Genomic DNA, 22896 nt, shown 5'->3' on the forward strand with positions numbered 1-22896 from the left:
TAGAGAACGAAATAGAGTCCTCCAAAACTCGCTAAGATTTCCTAACATATCTTCTTCTTCTTCTATGTAACCTGCGACCACATGTGCCCGCCCACCAATATTGTTGCCTTTTTGTTGTCCGTGGTGTTCACACCACCTTTAACACCACTTCGGCTTGCACCCTACTTCTCTGTCCAATTTTTGCTCACTATGCTTATCTATCTACTTCTTCCATTCCCTTTTGCTTTTTAAAAATTATTCGCTACACTATATGTCCGCAATGTAGCAATACACATGGCCAACCAGAGCCGCTTATTTCTATAAATTTTATTCATCAAATGCTCATCTCAATGCATTAATACAAACATGAGTGATCATGATAAATTATGTATATGATCATGTGATGCTATGTACTATTGAAAATTATCTCTCTTATGAGGATCCACTTTCCTCGATGTTGCAAGGGCACCACTATCTTCTTCCCTTCTCCCTGCATCTTGTGCATGCCTCATCTTTGACCCCACACATCCATTTTGTTTGTTGCTATTATATACCTCTACATGCCTACAAACCACCGACTTCCCCGATTGCAATGCTGCTCCTTTTATCATACTCAATGGCCTCCTATAACTATAGCACGCGACCCGATTTATATGTTTTTTAACATTGTATATAGAGAATGAGCTATCAGCTTATCCGTCCACCCTGACCTCCAATATCAAATAATATATTTTTTTTAACAAAATTAATTTTAGAGTGAATTCTTCTACAAAATCCACTAGTGTTACTTTTCCGGAATTTTATAGCCTGCATCCTCATTCCATCATCCAAGCCGGATCTACATATAATCATCGGAAGCAAATATTGAGGATAAAATTTTCAGACAACAAACGCTCAATGAGCAGCATCAACAATCTGTCATGAAGGTGAACCTTACTTTCCCCTTTCAAAATATAGCCTAGATGGGCAGCCTAACGTTTGTACTGCCAGAATCAAGATCAAATTATTTTCCCTCTTTAGACTTGAGTGTGTTAGGGTGAGCATCAAGAGTCCGGATCCAGCTTGGTTCTTTTGGAAGGACCAACCCAATAAACGAAAATAGGGCACTGACGACAAAGGATTCCGCTTTATCATAGGGACAAAGGTTGGTCCAATGGAGGGAGTGGGGTGGGGTCTCGGGGGCGTGACAACTGTCCTCCCATCTGTATGGTGGCCCACGCACGTGCCCTGGTCTCCTTCTCTGTCTCTACTTAGGCCCAATGAGAAAAGTTTGGACAGATATAATCTAAATGCACCAACACGTTCCTCACCCCTGCCTACACCCCACTGATTTGCATATGATACATTATCAAGACACTTAAGACATAATAACCATTTGTTTCAAAAAATTAGCAGCTATTTAAAATTTAAATCTAGTTAAATTATTCTTTATCCCAAAATTTTAGCAACCATGTATGCTTGTATGTGCGTTATAATAAGCATAATTAAATAATATCATTGCCTTTTCATAATTATTCATTATATTTATTCTAAATATGTTTAATAGCTATGATAATATAATAATTTTATTTTTAAAAAAATATATTTAACTCTCGTAAACAACAAATTTAGATTTTGTAAAAGATTCCATTCCAAGGATGGCAGTAACATTCAGATATCATCTTAGAAGCTCGTGAGGAAGTGAGTCAAGCCTTGAAATTAAGAGTGGATAAGTATTGCTCGATAATTACTTAGTTTCAGGTGGGAAGTTATCATGCTCCAAAAGAAATAAATAAATATTTTTTTAGTCCGAACAAATTGCACAAATCTATAAATATATATAATAAGATTAAAAAATAAAATATCATTAGAAGGAAGGTAGCATGAGTGGATAAACATCTTATAACACATCATCAAAATGTTCCATCACAGAAGAAGCAACTCATTTCACAGTTTTGTTTGACAGATTTTTTTTAAATATTATTTTTTAAATAAAATATTTCAAAAATATAGTTGTTTTGAAATTATTTTCGAAACTGTACATGGTAGGTGGTGCCAACGCATCAAAATCGGGGGTAAAACCCACGATTTCGGCTCCACGTGGCTGATTTGGGTGGTTGAGCTTGCAAAAAGTAGCATTTTGAGGATGCAATTTTCTAGTGGGTAAAACCCATGATTTCGGCTCCACGTGGCTGGTTTGGGTGGTTGAGCTGGCAAAAATAGCATTTTGAGGATATGATTTTAGAAAATCACATCCTCCCCCCGTGATTTCGTCTATTTTTCTTCCCCGATAGGTCTTTTTTGCTTTCCCACTCTCGATCCCCCCTTTCTCTGTTGCCGGCTCCCCCCACCTTCGACCATCCTTTCCCACCCTCGATACTCCCTCTGGCACCTGTTGTTGGCCCCCCACCTCCCGAAGGGTTGACTGGCTCTCCTCTTCGAGATTTTTCGCTCGGTTCTCCATTTTGTCATCCAATCATTATCGTCGGGCTCCGCTGCCTCACAGCCACCATCCTTACTCGTCTGGGTCCCATCCCCTCCTGATCCGACCTCATCCGATCTCGAACTGACCTGTTTCGAGCCATCTAATCTCGATCTAGCTGTTAGTTTCCTGAACCAGCCCCCTTTCAATTTCGATCCACTCCCCCATCCGGCCCTCCTCCCTCCGCTGCATGATTTTTGAGGCACCCTCATCTTAGAATGGTAAATGTTATTTGTTAAAAATCAATGTTATATTTGGTATTTTAGAAGTTTTTAGGATCATACTATGATCATATTAATATCTTTTGAATATCTAGTATAACTCTTTGTACATTTCAGAGTTCAAATTATTTATTTACTTCTTCTGCACTCTATAGTTTTCAAACCATTGAACTAGGCCTTTCAATCCTCTCCTCTACATTGTGTACATAGATTCTGCCCCAAATCAACCCTGTTTCTCGAGTTTAATCCTTAAAAAACAATAATATCAAAGCATTTGAAACATTTTATTTGTTCCCATATTGGATGTATTAATACAAATGTAGTTCCCATCTTATTCTTATTTTTTCCTAAAATATTTAAGATAAATTTATTAAATTTATGTAGAAATTTTAAGCATAATATATTTTTAAATATGTTAGTCAAGCATTACTAAAATTTACTAAACATTTATGATTGAACAATTTTAACGTATAAATATTTGATATGATGAAAAAATTATATAGTTTTAAATAAAATTGAGAATGAATAATTTAAACATCTGAGCACCAGATCCAGAAGATATGCACTTTAGTGCTTCATGCCATCAATGAGCATGATCGTATCTCTGCGGATATGTACGATCAGGACAGTGAGACTCCAGAGTGCACTCCTTTATCTTATCTGCATCCATCATCATCGAAAGAACCAGCGGCTTTGCATAGATGAGATAGCCGATGACGTACTGACTCTGACTTTTCGATTCCGAACTTCCCAAGATTTAGTCCATATATATCATCGGACATGTACATGCAGCACGATATCACTCAGTTTCAGTCCGTCGAGGAGACTATGACACATTTTGAATATATAGTGGATGAGATTGGCCATCAGGAAGTCTCGTATTTTGCAAGAGTCTAGATAGGTGAGGGAGCTATATAGGAGACTAGCATACAGATCGAGCTTGAGGGCCCCAGTGAGGCTCCACCTATGCGTCATCAAAAGCAACCTTCAAGGAAGAAGCGATGGCCGCTATGTGGAACATTATCTTTTTTTTCTTATGCATATGTAGTACATGGATTTGATATTTTTTTCATACATAAAGTACTTTATTTGTCACACCATGTTTAGATATTACATATTAATTATGATTGCAATATTCCGGCATTATTTATTGTCCAGATGTTACTCATCCTATTTGGGATTTTAGGTTTGAGTTTTACACTTCGAATTTTCAGGTTTGGGTTTTTGGTGAATTATGAATTAGATCATCTGAATTGGGTTTTCGTGGCTAGTTCAGCAATCGAGAGTTTGGGATCAAGGTTTTTGATCATTATTCGGGAGTTTGGGTCCGTAAGTTTGGATTCGGCGAATTATGAATTGGATAGTCCTGCTCGGGTTTTTCAACTTGTCGGGTCTCGAGAGTTCGGGTTCAATGTTTCATATCATTATCCGAAAGAGGTTATCTGCAAGTTTGGGTCTACAAGTTTGGATCATCCTGTTTGGATTTTTGCCTAGTTGGGCATCAAAAAATTGTGTTCAGGGTTTTTGGTTTCGGTTCGAGTTCAATTTGGATCACAGTCAACCGACTAGGTTGGATTGAATTGGTCAACCAGCTCAGCAGCACTTGCGAACCACCCTGATTAAAAAAAAGGTTTTGGCCTGAAGCGATCGATCGCTTTAGTGGCCCAATCGATCAATTTGGCACGACACGCATTAGCCCATTGGAGTGGTCGACCGAGATATTGAAGCAATCGACCGCTTCAGATCGAGCCAGCCGGTTGCATGCAGTCTATCAAGGCGGTTAACTGCATTGTTTGATCTTGCGGTCAACTAGATGATCTATGATCTACCAGAACATACTGAGAAGGACGGTCGTTCGGACCGATCGACCTTGTCTGATGCGATCGATCTTTTCACTATCCCGAATGATCGAAATTTTTGTTTTCTTCCCTTATTTTTTTCATAAATTTTTTCTTTCTATTTTTTGGATTTCATGACTTTCAATGTCATCCACAATGATTATTTTAATCATTCTAATGCTTTCGAAACTAATACTCTGGAGGAAAACATAATTAATTATGACAACCACCAAGTATCTAGGAAGGAAAACAGTACTTATATTAAAGGAAATAGAGATCAGGGTTTCATAATTTCATTTTATAATTAAGTCACCACCAAAAGAAAAAAAATTGATACAAAAGATACTACAACCAAAAGCTAGACCTAATCATCTGCTGCTGAAGGGTCCTATGGAGGTGGAGGAAATTGATGATAAAAATGCCGTACAATGTGATCAAATCATGCAAAATTCTGATCCATATGTGCAAATCCCTCCCCGACAGATATCTCCAGTGTATCAATCCGACTATATAATGTATGCAGATCGAAAGACTACTAATCAGACTGTATAGAATGACGAGACTGCTCTCTATCGATATGTTGACTTTCTCCTTTACTAGTACTTTCTTTTTCATCTAGATCAGACATATGTCTCCATACCCCATGAGTAGATACATACACCATTCACTTCAGAGATGACTAATTATAAGTGTCAGTGAGTTTCAGCTTGATAACTTCATCGTCATCAGTGATAGGGATATCAAAGGCCTCGAAGATAGTAGTCATAATAGATCCATAGGATAAATAGATTTTCGATTTTTCAAAGCATTCATTCATATAATTTATCATTAAATATGGCAAATTAACACTATCACTTGAAAGAATCATTCTGAGAAGATAGAAATCCATGTATGATACATTATCCTTATGGCATCCTCTTGGTAAAAAATTAAACAAAAAAATATGATGAATTAACCTATTTTCAGGTAATAATTGATGTGCACTAGATTTCAAGTTTTAGCTAAACCATCATTCTCATAAATAGTTCTAATATAGCTTGGATAATCTAAATCTCTATGATTCCAATAAGTAGTATTGAAATATCTATCACCATCTGATGGAATACTTAAAATTTGATTTAGAACATTACAATCAAACTCGATAATTTTTTTATTCATATAGGATAAAATAGAACAAGCAGAACTATTAAAACTAAAATTACTATAAAATATTTAATTAGAATAGGATACATTGGCTTATTGAGCATAATCATAGGAAGCCAACCCATTCTCTCAAATAAAAAATTAATTCAAAAATCACTAAAATATTTTAAATCGATAATTCTTCTATCTATAATCTTTTTTTGAGAAAAAATTGATAGAAAATTTTTGCTACACCTACTATTTAAAATTAGATCCTCTTCATACCTAGATGAAGATACTTTTTCCATCCGATCTCTTTTTTCTTTTGAAATAGCTCCACCTTTTCTAGAAGTCATTAGGATGATTTAGATCAGGATTAGGATTAGGATTAGAATACTTGCTAGAAGAGAGACACGTTTGGCTAAGAGGGCTTTACTGGGTGGAATAGGGCTTGACGGTGAGGACTTAATTGGGTGAGAATTTAAAAGTACGTTTCACCGGATGGATGGGCTTGGTTTGGAGGGTTTGATTGGATGGGAATTTAGTGACACAATGGGGTGTGAAGGGAGTCGGGGCAGAATTTAAAGACAATGAAATCTTGTATTGGTGGCACGATTTCATGAAAATCGTAGGATGATGCTGCGATTTCAAAAGTGAAATCGGAAGTTATAGTCACGATTTCAAAAGACAAAATCATGGGATAGACCCATGCTTTCATCTGCGATAGACACATCCTCAAATTGTAAGGCGATTTCATAATTTCAGAGCTCATAGGACCACAAATATTTTTTCTGAAAATTATGAATTTGAGCTACAATTTAGCTTTTGAAATCATGGGCCTATCTCATATTTATATGGTCGGGATGCTCAAGCCAATTTCAAATTAAAATTATAAGTTTTGAGCATGATTATATAAATATCGTGTTTCCAAGTCATAATTTTTTTAAGAAATTACAGTCCCACTCCGCAACTTCAGGTGCCAGCATGATGTGGCCACGTCATCTTAGAATCATGGGATCATCCCATGATTTTAGCTACGGTGGTAATAAATTCATGTTTTAAGCCTGCGACTTGGACAGGCAGCCCCAATAACTACAATTTCAAAAACAATTTCAAAGCAACTATATTTTTGAAATATTTTATTAAAAAATAATACTTTAAAAAAATTCCTTTGTTTGTCTTATGGTGGCTGATCCGGGGGATGGTGGGTGAGATATTTTCAGGTGGTAGGGACAGTGGGTCACGTGGACATGCGGATTGCTTTCGTTTTAGTAGTCGCGTCCGCACATGATGCAGGGGTGACAGGTGGAGCCCTGGCTGCAGTGAGACCCTTAAATAAGAAGTTAAGGGCCAATGAAATTGTGGGTACCTGTGCACCATGTGCCGCCCAAAAAGACAAGCTGGTCTTACGACACGTGGCATTTTTTTGACTTTTTTTTTTTTGGGAATGCAAACGGATGCTTACGGTAACCTAGCCCGAGTATATTCAAAGGATAAAAAAAATAAAATATACGGAAAGACTCGTGGCCAAGTCTGATCCTACCATCACATCCAACAATCACTGTACTTAACTACGTAAGAGATGATCCAACCAGTATCGCTTTGTATTTATTGAAAGACATGTTAAATAAAAATTATAGTGAAATCACGAAAACAAATTTGAATGTCTTGAAAAAAATAGATGAACTTCCGATTGCATAGTATTGTTTCAAATTTAATTTATTAAAATAATAAAATCTTCCTCGATGATGATCCTCTCTATCTGTAACTTTTATTCGACATAGATAGTGTCCGTCCAAGCAAATATTTTCTGACCAATTAATCATATAGAAAACAACTTGATTTAAACACGATCAAATTTGATATAAATAGATTCAAATTTTAAAATAAATTCATCGGCTTAATTATTTTGTTTTGAGAAATAATTTTATGTATCTCTCTAATGGATCGAATTCAAGTTTAAAGTACTAACATGTTTCCATCCCTTAAGGCCTGAGGTATTTTTAAGACTAATTTAGTGCATTTAATTTATTTAATATTTATTTAACTAGATTGTACATATTTATTTAATGATTTATGTGGCCCGGGTTCTAATAAAAAAATTGAGTTGTATTTTGAATTTTTGATCTATTTTATAAATAGATTGGGTTTGAATGAATAAATATTTTATAATTTTTTAATAAATTAACAAACAAATAGTTTGTTGAGAGTCATTATTAAATCTTAATCTTAATAGAATTTTAACTTTTTGGTACATAACAAAATTTTTGGTTAATGAGTTATTTATTCTAATAATTTTACAATCTCAATTCATATTAAACTTGGAATCTTAGCTCCATATAATTGAGTTTATTTTTCAGTGATATTTTCACTTTTGATAAGAAATGGTAATGTTTTTATCTTGTTATGGGAGAGAGAGTATATGATTTTATTAAAGGTGGGAAAGTGTTACTTAAAAAGCAATATTTAAGAATGATGGGGAGTTTTTTTAAGACATCTTGATGAGAAGGAGCTCTTAGCCTTTATTTTCTTTTAACTAAATTTATTTCTTCTTTCAAAATTTCTCTTCCACTACTTTTACTTGATTTAATTGATATTTGTTTTGAATCCTAAGCCAGTACATTTAATTTATATTAAGTAGCATAACATTCTACATGATATTAGAGCTATAGGTTTTAATATTAATGATTTATGTATTTGTAGTTTAATATAGTATCGAAGGTATAGATTTTGAGATTAGTAGTTTATATAGTTACCATTCTACATAGCATCAGAGTAAAGTTGGAGTATGGTTGAGTAGTATGTAGCTTTAATTAGATTTATTCAGAATATAATTTTTGGAGCAATTATTTGTTGTATGTGTGGATAATTATGTGGTCTCTATCGTGACTTAATATTTATATTGTGATGGCTAATTTCACCAATGTTAATATGGCAATTTTTGCTGTCATCACTTATCTTCGTAATTCGAACAATACCCATTTTTTAATTTGAAAGTCTTTAATCAAATTTATTTGATTAGAAAAGATTTATGAGATATTTTGGAAAAGCAAAGATTATGCGGATAGACACTTTTCACAACGAGATTATGAGAAGGAAGCAGAATATAAAATCATGGAATCTAAAATGTACGAAAGTGATGTTGATTATTTACACTATAATTCATAGATAGAATTATGTTTATATTCAAGATATAAAGGGAAAGCATAGAATATTCTTATGGTTGTTTATTCAAGATTTAGTAAAGTGGGACATGAAAAAGTTCTCAAACATAAGTTGCCTGCATAGTGGATTTGGTTACAAATTTTTCCAAAAATCTAAAAGAAAAGTAAATTTAGTTAAAAATGATTTGAAGCTGAAGGATTTCCATCAATTGGACAGTAGAGAAAATTTAGAAGACTCAAAATATGGTAAAATTGATAAAATATGTTATTAAAACTACATATATTTCTAACTTTCTGTATATGGTAAACTATGCAGCACAAGAGAGTAATATGATTACGTGAAGCAACTTTGCTGGAGGCTTTGCATGAAAATGTCCAATGGATGGCTGAACATCCGGGCGCACTGATGACAGCATGCTCTACCTTTTTTGTCTAGTAACCTGTAAGGTTGGAAATGGGCTGAGATTGGCCCGAGGATGAGTAGGCTGGGTCCGCTTCAGGTGGGCCAACAGTTAAGCCTCAAAGATTCCAGATCAGATTTGGGCTTAAATAAAGAACTCATTGAGAAAGTCTTTATACACTGCATGTGGTGTAATAAAATTGACGTGAAGCATACCATCCAACTATATTGGAGCACATAGCTATCACTTTCCAACATATATTTAATAATATATTTAATGCATGTAGTTCTGTTTTTTGGTTTAAAATTTTGAATGACAAAAATATCCCTCATATTTTGAAAAAATTATGACATCTTGTAACCATATTATGATATTCCACAGTCAAATTATGACTTTCTATATACAGAAAGTTATAATTTTTTTTTCAAAAGTCACTGAGAGAGAAAGATATTTTCGTCATTAAAAATTTATGAAAATTTTAAATGATGAAAATATCCATTCCTTCCTTGTGATTCTTATGACCAAATTATGAACATGAATTCATAATTTAACTGCAGAATGTCATAATATGATCACAGGATGTCATAATTTTTTTAGAAGAGGAGTATTTTCGCCATTCAAAATTTCAAACGAAAAAATAGAACTGCAAGTATTAAATACGTATTAGAATACAATGGCTATATGGCTCAATCAAATAGGGCATTTTATTTTTGCTACACCACATGCACAAAGAATTACTCAGAACTCATCTATTTTTTCGGATCAGGCTCATATATATTATTGGCTTGATCGGGCCTAGTTAAAGCCCAAACAAGATCCCAAATGGAGCCTGAACTTTGGTTTGAACAAGTTTCAAAACCTTTATCATCTTTGCTAAAATCTTTGGGCTCACAAATGTTGAATATTAATGCATTCAAGCCTCTATAGAACTTTTGAAGATATAATAGATGGATGCAATTTAAGACAGCTCAAAATGATTAAAATTCTAAATTATCAATGGGAAAGTCATCTGTGATTCAATAGACCGTAGTCTACTTTGCAATTTTGGGCAGGCCCAATTAGATTTGGGTTGAATCTGGCTTGGGACACGTTCGGCTCTAGGATTTTCAAAATTTTCGAGGTTATAGCCGGCCTAAAGCCCAAAAATTTCGGGCTGGGCCAGGATAGGGATGTGGCCCGGGCCATTTTAATCTCTACTCGTGGGGAGACGGGCCCAAAAAGCTCAAACTAAATGCCGACAACTTCATTGACTGACACGTGGAAAATTAGTACAGCAGCAAATAGAACCGCGTTGAAACACGTGCCAACGGTCTGTGCACCGGCGAACAAAGAAACGGTCTACAAGGCACCGTAGCTCAACCAAACATTGTCTCCTTTTTGCCCATTTGGGATCCATCGTCCTCCGTTCGGATCCGATTGTCGCAGGAGAAACCGAAGCTCTCTCGAGGCGAAGATCGCAAAGATTTTGTCTTTGGGCGGATGGAAAGCGGGCACCTCCCCATCCGGGAGAGCCTGGCGAGCGCCATGAGGCACGAGCGCCGATGGCGAGCCCACTCCTCTTCCTCTCAATCGAGCAAGGCCCCCTTGATTATGGGATTCTTGTCTTGCCTCGCCTGGCTCTACGTTGCCGGCCGGTTAGATCCCCTTCTGTTTCTCCAGTTCTAAATCGCTTCTCATTCGATAGCTGTCATCGATTTCTTTGCTTGCTTGCTATAAAGATTGAATCTTGCTTTGTTATTTTTGCTCGCATGCCCTAAAGTTCCGATCGATCTTTGGTTTTCTTGCTTTCTTTGTGTAACAGATTGAAACTTTTCTGAGAATCCTCCCCGTTTCTCCCTCTTTTTAATCTCTCTTCCTTGCTTATCATAAAAGATTGAATCTTTGTTTGGATCTATAGGTTGTGGCAGGATGCCGAGAACAGAATACTACTATCCGGTCTGCTTCAGAAGAATTCTGGCCATGTCTCCGTTTCCATCCCTATCTTTTTCTAATGCCGATGATTATCGGAGTTGTATTTCTTGACTTGACTTTGATTCTTACTATTTTCAGGCGCCAAAGATTCTTTCGGTGGAGGATAAGCTGATGAATCTTGGATGCAAGTAAAATTTTCTATCATTGGAGTAGCGATTTTTGAAAACTTCTATACTTAATTGTAGCTAAAGTCTTTGGTTTTGGTTGTATGTAGAGAAGTTGGACGGAAGATAGTCGAGGCTGAGATGGACCTGACGTTGGCTAAGAGTAAGGGGTTCTTGACGCAGAATGGGTCTTCTTCAAGGAAGAAGCTTCTTGCCGTCATTGGAGTCTATACTGGATTTGGGAGTCGCCTCAAAAGGAACATATTTAGGGGTTCTTGGATGCCAAGAGGTTGGTTGGATTTCTCCCAAGCTTCTCAACTTCACAATGTCTAATGAACATTGGCTGACTTGGTCATAGCTGCTTGTGGGTTCACGAATACTGGAAAAGTGAACCCTTGATTAGTTGGCTTGCGACAAATCTTCCTGCCACTAACCGCATGGTTGGAGTTATGTTGATTGCACACATAATATTGCCTGTCAAGATGGGCTTTATTAAATTGAAGCAGGGAATAAAAAAAAAAGAAAACGAACCCTCAACCTTGTAGATGCTACCAAAGGTTATGATTAATTTCAATCAGTACTTTGGTAAACTTTCTTTAAACATTTATGGAACAGTGGCTCATAATGTACCAAAAACATATTTAGATGGTAACATGCCTGCACAATGCATAGATTGTGTGTGAGGTTTTGGGTTTGAGGTGCGACAAGATTGTTTTCTCGGTATGCATGTGCATGCATGATCTCCTGCTCCAGGAAGATCATCTTTTTTGGGCATACCCTTTCCTTTGTTTACAATGGTCTATAAAAGGAGTCTAAGTTCGGGTAGTAATATCTTACGAAAGTTTGGCGGAACTGTGGTTAGAGAACCAAAATATTTGTTTCGAAAATTAAGAACTGGTAAATCATCAACAACAAATGTTGGGTGCAAAAAATTGGAGTTACAGCTTTTATTGAGTGCTGACTTGTGTAATATAGTGTGACGGATAGATACTGCAAGGGGCTTTCTAGTGAAAGTCCAAATACTCAGATAATGCTAGTTAAAAGACTTGCTGAGTTTAGCAGAGTTATCCTTGTAGAGCTTGGTTTGCACTGGTGACAAGCAACTATGAGGAAGAATTGGATTCATACCTAGCCCAGCGATTAACTAATTTGCTAACTAGACTATTAATGTGCATATTAGGCACACATATATTAATTTTTGGATACTTGTGTTTTATGGAAGTATCGCTGGGTGCTTTGGAAGCCAAATTGCCAAACACTTTGGGAGAACCGGACATTTGGTACATTTGCAAAGTATTATGGTAACACAATTTGCATGCTTGGTTCCAAGCATGTGTATCACTGAAGTGCTTGGCAGAAAATGTCATTATACCAACATCAAATAGTGATTTTTACTTGACACATCCTGTCAATTTTTTGATATCAGCATCATACTATCCTAGAAATTTCTCAATAAATTAATTGTGGTATTATATTTATTGTGTTCTTGTAGGTGATGCCTTAAAGAAACTTGAGGAAAGGGGTGTGGTCATTCGCTTTGTAATTGGTCGGAGGTTTTTTCCTCAAATCTTAATATATACCCTCTTTTAAATTAGTTATGATAGTTAATGCTATAGCTATAGTTTCCCTTTTTGTTGTGAAGAATGTGTTGTATGTGCATGCTTGTCTGCTTACCTGTGTATGCATGTCATGTTCCAAACTTTGCTAATCAATCTCCCACCATATAAACGTTCTGAAATTTGCAGTGCTAATCGGGGTGATAGCTTGGACCGTAACATTGATGATGAAAATCGTCAGACAAAAGATTTTTTGATTCTTGTAAGTTAATTATGATTTTTTGAGGTTGCAATTATTTATTACTTTTGGTGGTAGCAACAGACATGCCGTTTAGTATGGATTAAATATTGATTAAGCTGGCGCTGTAACTGAACCACCATACCTTTTTGTTTCTTTTTTAATTTCTAAATACTAAATTCGAGCATTGAGTTGAGTAATTATATTGTTTATAATTTTAGTGATGGGAATGCAAATATTGTATCTATAAAATTCTCACTGTAGGGTAGGTCTAACTTTTAGGTGACACTGCAAATATGGATAAAATACCAATCATATTGACATACACGGAAGTGGCAGAATATAGTGGCAGAGTTTGTAGATATGCATTGAAGCTTATACTTGATTGTCTGGTCATATACTAAATTGTAAGTTCCTTTTAAAACATGTGAAATTTACCTTTCTTTTTCTTTTTTCTTTTTTTCTTTCTGTTTTTTTTTTGGGGGTAAAAGTGAAACTAAGGAGCTTTTTGCTTTTTGTAGTTCACTAGAATGGGTTTATGCAAAACCTAAAGAAAATGGATTTCAGGAAAACACTTATTGAGTGATTTTCATAAAATTTGCTTTGTAAAGCACTAAAACAGATAGGTTATCTGAACTGAGGATTACCTCATGGTCATATTCCTCTATTAGAACTGGTAGTCCTGGGTTTGTCTTTGCTGGTTTATCCTTAAGATTTTGGACCCAGATAATTATAATATGAGCAGAACTCCTTCCTCTTTGCAAAAAAAGTAAAACTGATAGGTCATAAAATCCTGTATAATGAGTTCTAAAGAGAAATGGTTCCCCCTTGTTTTTCATAGACTACATTTTATTGATTATCTGTTTAACAAAAGCTCACACAACCAAACAACCCCTAAAAAAAGTTAACCCCTAAAAAGAAAATTCCTTGGAAGTCCTTGTACAATCTGGAAATTTTCTCTTTATCTATTTTGCAAAAGGTCACAAACACAAAGTAGCCCCAAAAAGAAGTTTACCCAGAAGTCCATGTAAGATCTGGAGACTTCTTGTTTACATGTGTAATGTTCTTGCCTAATAATATGTAACTGTCAGTTCCTCTCTGGAAACTAATTTTTCCATAAGATTTTGTTTTTCTGCAACTATTGCATTCTCACATATATATAACGTTTGTTATTTAGGAAAGCCATGAGGAAGATGCTGAAGAGATGCCCAAAAAAGCTAAATTCTTCTTCAGTGCAGCAGTAGAAACATGGGATGCAGAGTTTTATGTTAAAGTTGATGACAGTATCAACCTTGACCTGGGTAAAGTACTTTACTCTGTTCCTGTTTTAAGATGCATAAGAAAATTTCTCATTGCTTGTATGCTTGTGCTGATTTTTAGTCATTGGATAGGAAGTTTATGACATCCACACTTTTTTTGATGGCCTATCAGATGGGTTAATTGAGATTCTAGAAAGCCATCGTGCTCGCAAGAGTGTGTATATGGGCTGCATGAAGTCTGGAGCTGTCATAAGTGAAGAGTACATCCTTTGTCCTTTTGATGTTATATTTAATTTCTTTGTATACTTGCATTCTACAAATCATTGCCAAGGAATAAATTTGCCTTATCTTCCATGACCAGTATTAGTTAGAATAGCAAGTTTGTCTTGGTTATATAGAGTAAAGATCTGTACATTGCCTTTCTTAAGATAACTAGTAATCTTAATATCAGGAAAAAATTTCTAGGTTAATTGATTTAAATCTAACACTATAATCCTAGATTTAACTTTATTCTTGCTTGATCCAATTTGCATGTGTAGAAAGAATATTTGAAAAATAATAAAGATTGAAGTTTTGATTTTGGTGCTGTGATAATGGTTAACAATACTATGTCTTATCGTATTGAGCATGATGCTTGTTAGTGGTAGATTGTGGTGGTATGGATGTGTGCTAGTGGTGGCACAAATCTTGTGCCAACCAATGCTCCATATAGACATCATATCAACTTGGCACAACACCGATTGGCATGGTCCAAAATCCAAAGTACTAAAGAGAAACAACCAATTTATTTCAGCTAGTGTTTTACAAAGTGAGTTATGCAACTCCCAAAGTATTTTGCAATAACTATCATAAATATTAATTTAGAGGTATGCAATTAAAATACTCTATTTAGCTTGAGGTTATTTCTCAGGCAAGCTAAGTCTAACAAATAGTCCGTGCTAAAACTAAATCTCCTCCAATACCTAACAATTACAAATAATTTACGCATCAAACTATAACCCGCCAAGCCCTTTAATAGGTTTGAGCACCCTATCAAAATCCATATTATTTCTTTAGTTAAATTGACCTCCAAAATTCTGTGTAAAACACAAATATTCATAATTAACAAAATAGATCTCCAAAAATTATGAAACTTAAGGAAAGTATTTTAAATAATTAAGAGGACAAATCTTATGTTTATATTTGGCCAAATCAGGCAATTTTGATGCACACCTTGATTTTAGGCCTAGGTTTTCCTTACAACAATAATAGCCCTTGGCTATCAAAAGACATCTTCAAAGATTATGATATTGATCTTCAAATAGTATGATATAGGTCCATGTTGCCCGAAATTTGCTGGAGATAACCAGTGGTATAGACCTAGACCTATATTTTTCCCCAAATCCATCCAAAAACCACATTAGTCAATTAAATAATATGGCAATAGGGCTAGAAGTTATGTCAATCATGCCTTTGGCTAGAAACCGGGGACTTGAACCCAACTTCCCCTTGCTCAATGTGATAATCTTTACTCCATACATATAAAAACCCGCAATGGGGTTAGATTAGAGAGGGCAATTCTGAGTAGAGAGGGGGAGAGAGATGAGGAATTCTTACCAATTATATGCACAAAATGGTGGGAGATGGAAGAAAGAAACAACATGGGTGGATTGAGAAAGAGATGAGGGGAGGGATGAGGTTTTAGGGTGGGTGAGGAGGGGGGGGGGGTGGGGGGAGAGAGAGAGAGAGAGATGTCGCTGGTGGGATGCATTGGCTGTGGTGGGGCTGAGTAATGCTGGTGGCTTCTGGTGAGAAGAGAAGAAAACATAGAATACAAAGAGAAGAGTGAGCAAGAGAGAAAAGGAGGGAGGTTGGTGAGGTGGTCAGGAAGGAGGGGAGGAGGGGGGGGGGGGTGACGGGAGCTGGGGCTAAGGCGGTACATGAAGGAAGGTGGTGCAGGTGGGGTATGCATGCAGAGAGACGGGGAAGGAGGGAGCAGGGTCGCGTGGGTCTGGGGCCCAGGCTGGTCTGGGCCTAGGTCGTGGGCCTAAGATTGTTCAGGGTTCTATCAATAGTCTAAAAAGGAAATTGATAAAATGATGATTGTGTTGTTGCCACAAATAAAGACACAGTGATGACTACTTATTTGCAGCAAGCAGCTTTTTCTTTTGAAAGTTTGCTTTACCAAGTCATGACTCTTGCAGCTGAGAATAATAAAAATGAAGAGGAGAAGTGAAATGTTGAATGTTTTGGGTGCATGCTTCAGTGCATGGCCGATAAATGGATATTAATCATTGTTTTCTGGGTTTTCTACTAGAGGTGGTGTAGCTGTTCAGGTACTTCCATTTCCCAGTTCCTAACCTGCTTGCTGATGTTTCTTATTTTCTTCTATCGGCCATTCCATGGCTGCTTCTACATGTTGATCAAGACGAATCATAATTCACTGAAAATTCTATTCTAGTTAAAATTCATGCATAATTTGTCCTCCTAGTTACACAATCTCCTGCTTACATTTTAAGGGCAAAGTTCCCTGTACTGGCACCCAAAATATGCTCTTGCCCTTGATCTGAATCTAGGCTTGTTCAATTTTTTCACCAGATGGCACATTTAACTCCAATTTGACAAATTCACTGCCCTGGTTTCTACTTGTGAATGTGGCATAGCCAGTTTCAAGTTCCAATGCTACTGGCAATTGACAAACACTGGTTATTGTCAAAACTTTATCTTTACTTTTTTTCTTAGATGTTAATTTCTAAGATTGTGAAAGGAGATGCTGCTTTGCCCGTAAATTAATAAAGCAGAAAATTAATCAGCAGACTGGGATTCTCTGGAAAATCATGATACTGTAACTTACAGAAGTGATGGAGCCTCAAACAAAATGTGTTTTTCCCAAAAAAAAAAAAAAATAGAGATGCATTAATAAATAATCATTCCATGAAGTTTTTCCAGCAGTGATGCATATCTAAGTGGTTAGAACATCTTTCTATCTTAGATCTAGATATGTTGAAACTTTAAGAAAACTAATGCTCTTAATTTGAAACTCATTAATCAACTCAAACCCAATATTTATTTCCAGATAAAAGAAATCCATCAGCTTCAAACAAGATACTCATATAGATCCTACTTGATAGTTTATAATTGCCACTCCAATATTACCTGAACACAAATATGGTATTGTGCAATCTGAATGTTGCATTTATGAGTACAGGCTTGTAATGGTTTTGATTCACTTGCATTGTTCATTCTTAGTATTTGTATATTCTTTCTGTACTGCATTTGGACCTGCTTGTCTCAGTTGGCTTTCCAATTTACAATGGTGTGGTACATAATTCTTAACAATGGTCTGTTTGGGAAAGCCAGCAGGATTGGCTGGATTTCCTGCAGGATTCATGGATTGGGCAGCTTATTTGGGTAAACCCCATAGCAACCCAACACTCCCACAGCCTGAATCCTCTGAGAGAGAAAAAATGATCTCCATGGATCTTTTGTTGTTCCTGCAGATCAATAGGCCCACGTGCTGGTATTTAGGCTAGGACTTGGATTGGGCTTCAGAAGATTGTGGGATGGGTGGGCCAACAAGCCTGATTCCTGCAGATATGCCATCAGGAATACCCAATAAGGCCCTAAAGGTCTTTACGTGTGAGAAATTTCATTCTAGGAAGAAAGTTTTTGAAGTCTATGCCCCAGTTTTTCTGCAGTAAGTATATATAAGCATTGCATTTTGTCCTAACATGAGGCTATTTAATGTCGTATGGTCTTCATGCGCAATCACTATAATTTTTATCTAAAGTTTTATGCAGGATTCTAAGACATTTAACTCAATTTATCATCTCCAAGTTTACATATCTTTAGTGACTGTGCCCATAATAAATAATTTTCTGTGTTTTAGAAAAGTTCCGTGTATGCTTTTAGAATCCCCATGCCAAACTTGAAGGGGTTTGATCTTGTCATTGTTGGCTATGATGGCAACCAAGCAAGAACTATAACTAGCTTAACCTGAAGGCCTAGAAGAACAGTAGAAAGATGTTTCTATAATCTCTTATGGATTTCAAACATGCTAAGGCGGATGATCAACATAAAAGAAAATAAAAAGGCAGATGATCAACATAAAAGAAAATATAAAGGTTCTGATCGTGGCAATAACTGCTATGGCAGCAATTATATTATTCACTACAAACAAGTTCAGATGTTATGCACAGATAAAGATCAGCAAGCAAAATCATACATGGGCAAGATTGTCTCACTTGGCCAACAAACATCATTTGGCAAACCCCTCTTTGTATGTCTTGCCCCCAACAGAGGCACAATCAATATGCATTACATGCATCACATATGTGCCGACCATTATGTTGCTGCATGCCACATTTATTAGAAATTGCTCTTGAAATTTGTAGTTGACGCAGATCTATTGATTCTTGTGCTAGCTTCCATAAGCAAATAAAGTCAGGAGGGGACAAGGCCCTTTACAGTGTATGATTTTATATGATGTTTAGATCTAGATTTGTAGAACATGAGATGACATAGATCGACATTTCAGAATCTTCTGCCTATAGGAGTTACTGAAGGTTAATAGACCATCTTTTGGACCTATGAGATAGAACAATCCTTGCGAGATAAAATGAATATGAAGAAGCGAGGAGAAAAGGAGAAAAGATATATAGATGAAGAAAAGAAAGAAGAAAAAGGAAACATTTTGTTCCATCAAAACAAAAAATTACTTTATTGTGATTGACATGCCAGGAGATCTACCTGTGTTGTCAATGGCTGTAGTAAGACACTAATAGTCTAGCCAGCCACTAAATTATAGCTCCAAAAAACTTTGTATTTCGATCCAATAGCCAAACTTTCACATGCAGTTGATGTAACCCATCAAAAGCCTAGTAATTTAATTTAAACTAATGTATCTAACAATTATGAAGACCGCAAAATTCATTACCATGAGAAGATGTCACATTATTTACCTAATCCAGATCCCACAACTTTGGTTTTATCTTTTCTATGCACTTGCTATTATGAAATTCTTAATCATCCGTATGTAATAATAAACAGTCTCGAATAATACTTTTAATTATGTTAACTGTGTGATTGCATGTTTGATGGTTTCTTTTTCTATTTTTTTCTTTCCTTGTCTTTTTCTACAGGAAAGTGGCTTGACATTTTACCTAGTAAAATGACTTCTATTAGAAGTATTCTTGTCTTCAGAGGAGATTGAGTCTCTGTATCTCTAGTTGATCCATTTCCAAACATTTTCAGGGGAAAGCAGTGGTACGAACCTGAGTGGTGGAAATTTGGAGATGCAAAGTCGTGAGTATATGTTTCACATTTGCTTTCAGTGTAATAATGCTTATGGTTTATTCTATGCATATGAAACAATTCATGATTTCTTTGAAGTCTGGGTTTCTTATACCTACAATATATATGCCGGCACACAGAAAATCATTGAGCTGGATGTTGGAAAAAATCCTCACAAGCTTAAACATATATGATTGTTCAGTATATGAACTGCTTTTACAATTTCTAGATTTATTAATTCTTCTGCGATAACATAGGGATTGAAGTGCACTTGGCATTTACCTTTTTCAGCAGTGATTCTCTATTTTACTATGGATTTGGTCTACATTTCACACCGCTAGTAACGCTTACCTGATGCTTTCAACTCCCTGCAGGTACTTTCGTCATGCTGCTGGTTCACTGATTGTCCTGTCAAAAAATTTGGCTCAGTACATCAACATAAACAGGTAATGTCCTGGAGTAATGATGCATCCTTACCTTTTGCTTCAGAGCATAAATTGTCAAGTCAATTACTTTTAGAAGTGCACATGCCTGCACAGTATGTCTACCACCTTCCATCAGGCAAAAATACTTATAATTGGGCAAAAGGAAAAAATCACTATTTCTATATTTTTTTTTCTTGGCTATTTCAGTCAATTTATTCAGAAAGGTACTTATGTCTCATTATTTGGATGAAGTTATTCGGTGCTTACCTGCTGAATAATTTGAACCTGTTAAAACTAAACAAGAATCAAAAGAAGATGCTCTTTGTTTTTCATAATAACCTCAAAGTACCTTTTATTATTCGGGCTTTGTTCAAGTGCACGAACAAATTGTGTGGCTGAATAACCTGAATAAACCTAAAAATATGGACTACATTCAGATATATTCAGGAACCAGATAGAGCCTTAAAGCACTTTTTTCTGCCACCAGTTTTGTCTACTTCTGGTGTGGATGGTTGATGAAAGCTATTATTGTGGCAATGGCTCTATAATACCAAATTACTTGAACTCAACCATGATAATGTTCCAGAAGGAGTTGAAACAGATTGGAAGTTGAAATATTAGATGATTGGTTGGGTTAAGTTTCCAAAAATTAGAAGGAATGACCGGAATAAAAATGGCAGTAATAGAGCTTGCCTATCTGTGCACTTGTAAGAAGGTATTTAAACTGATGGTAATAGTGATGGTATTTTTGTTGCTTGGTTCTTCAACTTTCCAATGGATAGATATGTAAGACTTTCCAAGGAATGATGCAAAGTACATTGTAAAACTGAACAATCAGGCCTTCATGTGGATTCTAAGCTGAGTTCAGGTTCTTACTGCAGTTATGTTGGCATGAACTTCAGGCATTATGTAGATTTCCTAAGATTGTTTGGTGTGTTGCTTCCCTCTCTCCAATGTGAGAAATCACCAGAAATGAAAAGTAGAAGGGATGAAAAATGACATCATCATGTGTTATTTTCCGTTCTACATATTCTGGCCTCTATTGTGGTCAGACATCAGCATTCTTTTTTCTTTTCTTTTTTTCTTTTTAAAGAAAATAACATTGGTTCCAATGCCATTTTCCTGCATGCAGCGCATCTCTGCAGACCTATGCTCATGATGATACATCAATTGGCTCATGGATGATGGGTCTTGATGCTACCTATGTCGATGATGATCGGCTTTGTTGCAGCAGTTCTAGACAAGGTACTCACTCTTCAAAATGATGATATAAATTTGTTTTGCTTCTCATCGCACAATAACTTAGCTAATTTAACTTTTAGAATTTTTAAATATTTTGTTTAAATGCTTATTCTGGTCTCAATGGTTCGCAGAAAAGGTCTGTTCTGGGGCTTGAGGAATTCTCTGTTGTATGGCTTGAGGAGCAAAGAACATGTTGATATTGCTGACAAGTATTTTTTTCTTTTAAGCACATCTTGTATCTTACAAACTATTGGTTGTTGGTATATCATGATGCACAGATTTATGATTTACTACAGTTTGAAATGAATGAAATGGACTTCGAGAACCTCCTCCAATTAGAGGAATATGAGAATACCGAATCCATGGTGACAACCAAACCAGCCTTTCATATGGTTGATACACAAGGATTTTTTTCAGAATGTCATATTATTGTTCCTAGAGTTATTGAAAATGTCCAAGTCGAAAGGAGCAGGTGACTCGAGTTACGCTTGTATTACAACTAGTTTACATAATGTGTTCTAACGTTTACATCTGCCCTACTATAAGAAATTTAGAAGCCTCTGACTCGGTCCAGCTCATTTGTACATTGCAAAGGTTTGCGGTTCCAATTTGTCCAATTGATTTATAGTGAGAAAGCTTCAAATTGTTTTGTTTTTTGTTTTGTATTTTATAACTTATGTTTAGTAGTTTGTTAATTCATACATGTAGTTATAGATTTTAAAAAGAATAAATGATGGCTTACAATGCGTACGCTGTCACCACTCAACCATCCTCCACCATGGTCACCATAAGGAGCCGTTTGAATCATGAGATTCCGCTACTCCCGACCAGCTAAACATAATACCAAAAAAAAAAAAAAAAAATCCCAGCTAAACATAATGTCTCTACTACATTGGAAGGTTGTGTGATTTAAATGCCCGATTGATTTATGATGAGGAATCATTAAATTGCTTTGTTATTTATTTTTCATTTGGCAGATTGTGATAAGCAGTTGATTTGTTTAAATATAGATTTGGACAAGAGTCGTGTCTTACAATGCTTGCAACCATGCTCATGGTTAGGCTGCCACTCTATCCTTAACGTAGCAAGTCCCACAATAAGGAGCCATTTTAATTGCTTTTATAGCCAAGTGTGATCATTGTATTTTGGGAGATGGGCATCGTCTAAATTCTTAAGTGCAGGTGTTTGGCCTCTGTTGATAGTTTATCTTCAAGTGTATGTATGTTATGACCTAGGAATTCACCTAAAAGGCTTGTTGAGAAGGCATAATTTGGTTTCCTTAGCTAAATTATACGAGACTAAAAAATCTAAATAACATTTTTTTGGTTAGTTTTTTTGGATGAGATTCTGGATTGCGATAAATGATTTTAAAATAGGTTAAGTTTATGACTTATGTGGACTAGTGGACATTGCAATATGGGTCTAGATTGAGTTGTGATATTTGTAATTAGACTCTTGGCTTGGCGAGAACGTCGGGGCATGAGCAGAGAGAGTATGTGAGGACTTGTTCAGATGTATGTGTAGCTCCAAATCAGCTATGCATAGAATAAATCTTGAGTATTTATATAAGACCAACCAATCTAAACAAAGCTTCTCAATTTGTCTTTTTAGATGAGATCTTATATCGGAATAACGTGTGTCCCC

General features: G+C 35.9%; 1 protein-coding gene across 2 annotated transcripts; it reads left to right on the forward strand.

Annotated features, from left to right (window-relative positions):
* The first annotated feature begins 10544 nt into the window (after positions 1 to 10544).
* LOC105033794 (hydroxyproline O-galactosyltransferase HPGT3) lies at positions 10545 to 21598 on the forward strand. Of its 2 annotated transcripts, XM_010908713.4 has the most exons (12): positions 10547 to 10820; positions 11084 to 11147; positions 11236 to 11285; positions 11372 to 11550; positions 12754 to 12814; positions 13007 to 13079; positions 14233 to 14356; positions 14487 to 14574; positions 19547 to 19597; positions 19960 to 20031; positions 21143 to 21255; positions 21384 to 21598. In XM_010908713.4, exons 1-12 carry the CDS (start codon positions 10666 to 10668, stop codon positions 21404 to 21406), a joined length of 1053 nt encoding a protein of 350 aa, XP_010907015.1. In that variant the 5' UTR covers positions 10547 to 10665; the 3' UTR covers positions 21407 to 21598. The 2 variants fall into 2 exon arrangements, 1 of the variants encoding a protein (XP_010907015.1); XR_012138370.1 differs by lacking the exons at positions 19960 to 20031; positions 21143 to 21255; positions 21384 to 21598 and adding exons at positions 17654 to 17704; positions 17794 to 17990 and having other exon boundaries at positions 10545 to 10820; positions 19435 to 19566.
* The last annotated feature ends 1298 nt before the right edge of the window (positions 21599 to 22896 follow it).

Source organism: Elaeis guineensis, chromosome 1 (genome assembly GCF_000442705.2).
Source record: "Elaeis guineensis isolate ETL-2024a chromosome 1, EG11, whole genome shotgun sequence".
Taxonomy (NCBI): Eukaryota; Viridiplantae; Streptophyta; class Magnoliopsida; order Arecales; family Arecaceae; genus Elaeis; species Elaeis guineensis.

Coding starts and splice junctions, on each gene's coding strand:
- LOC105033794 (XM_010908713.4), top strand. CDS start 10,666: ATGGAAAGCGGGCACCTCCCCATCCGGGAGAGCCTGGCGAGCGCCATG. Junction 13,080..14,232: donor CAAAAGATTTTTTGATTCTT/GTAAGTTAATTA, acceptor TTTGTTATTTAG/GAAAGCCATGAGGAAGATGC. Junction 14,575..19,546: donor GGAGCTGTCATAAGTGAAGA/GTACATCCTTTG, acceptor AAACATTTTCAG/GGGAAAGCAGTGGTACGAAC.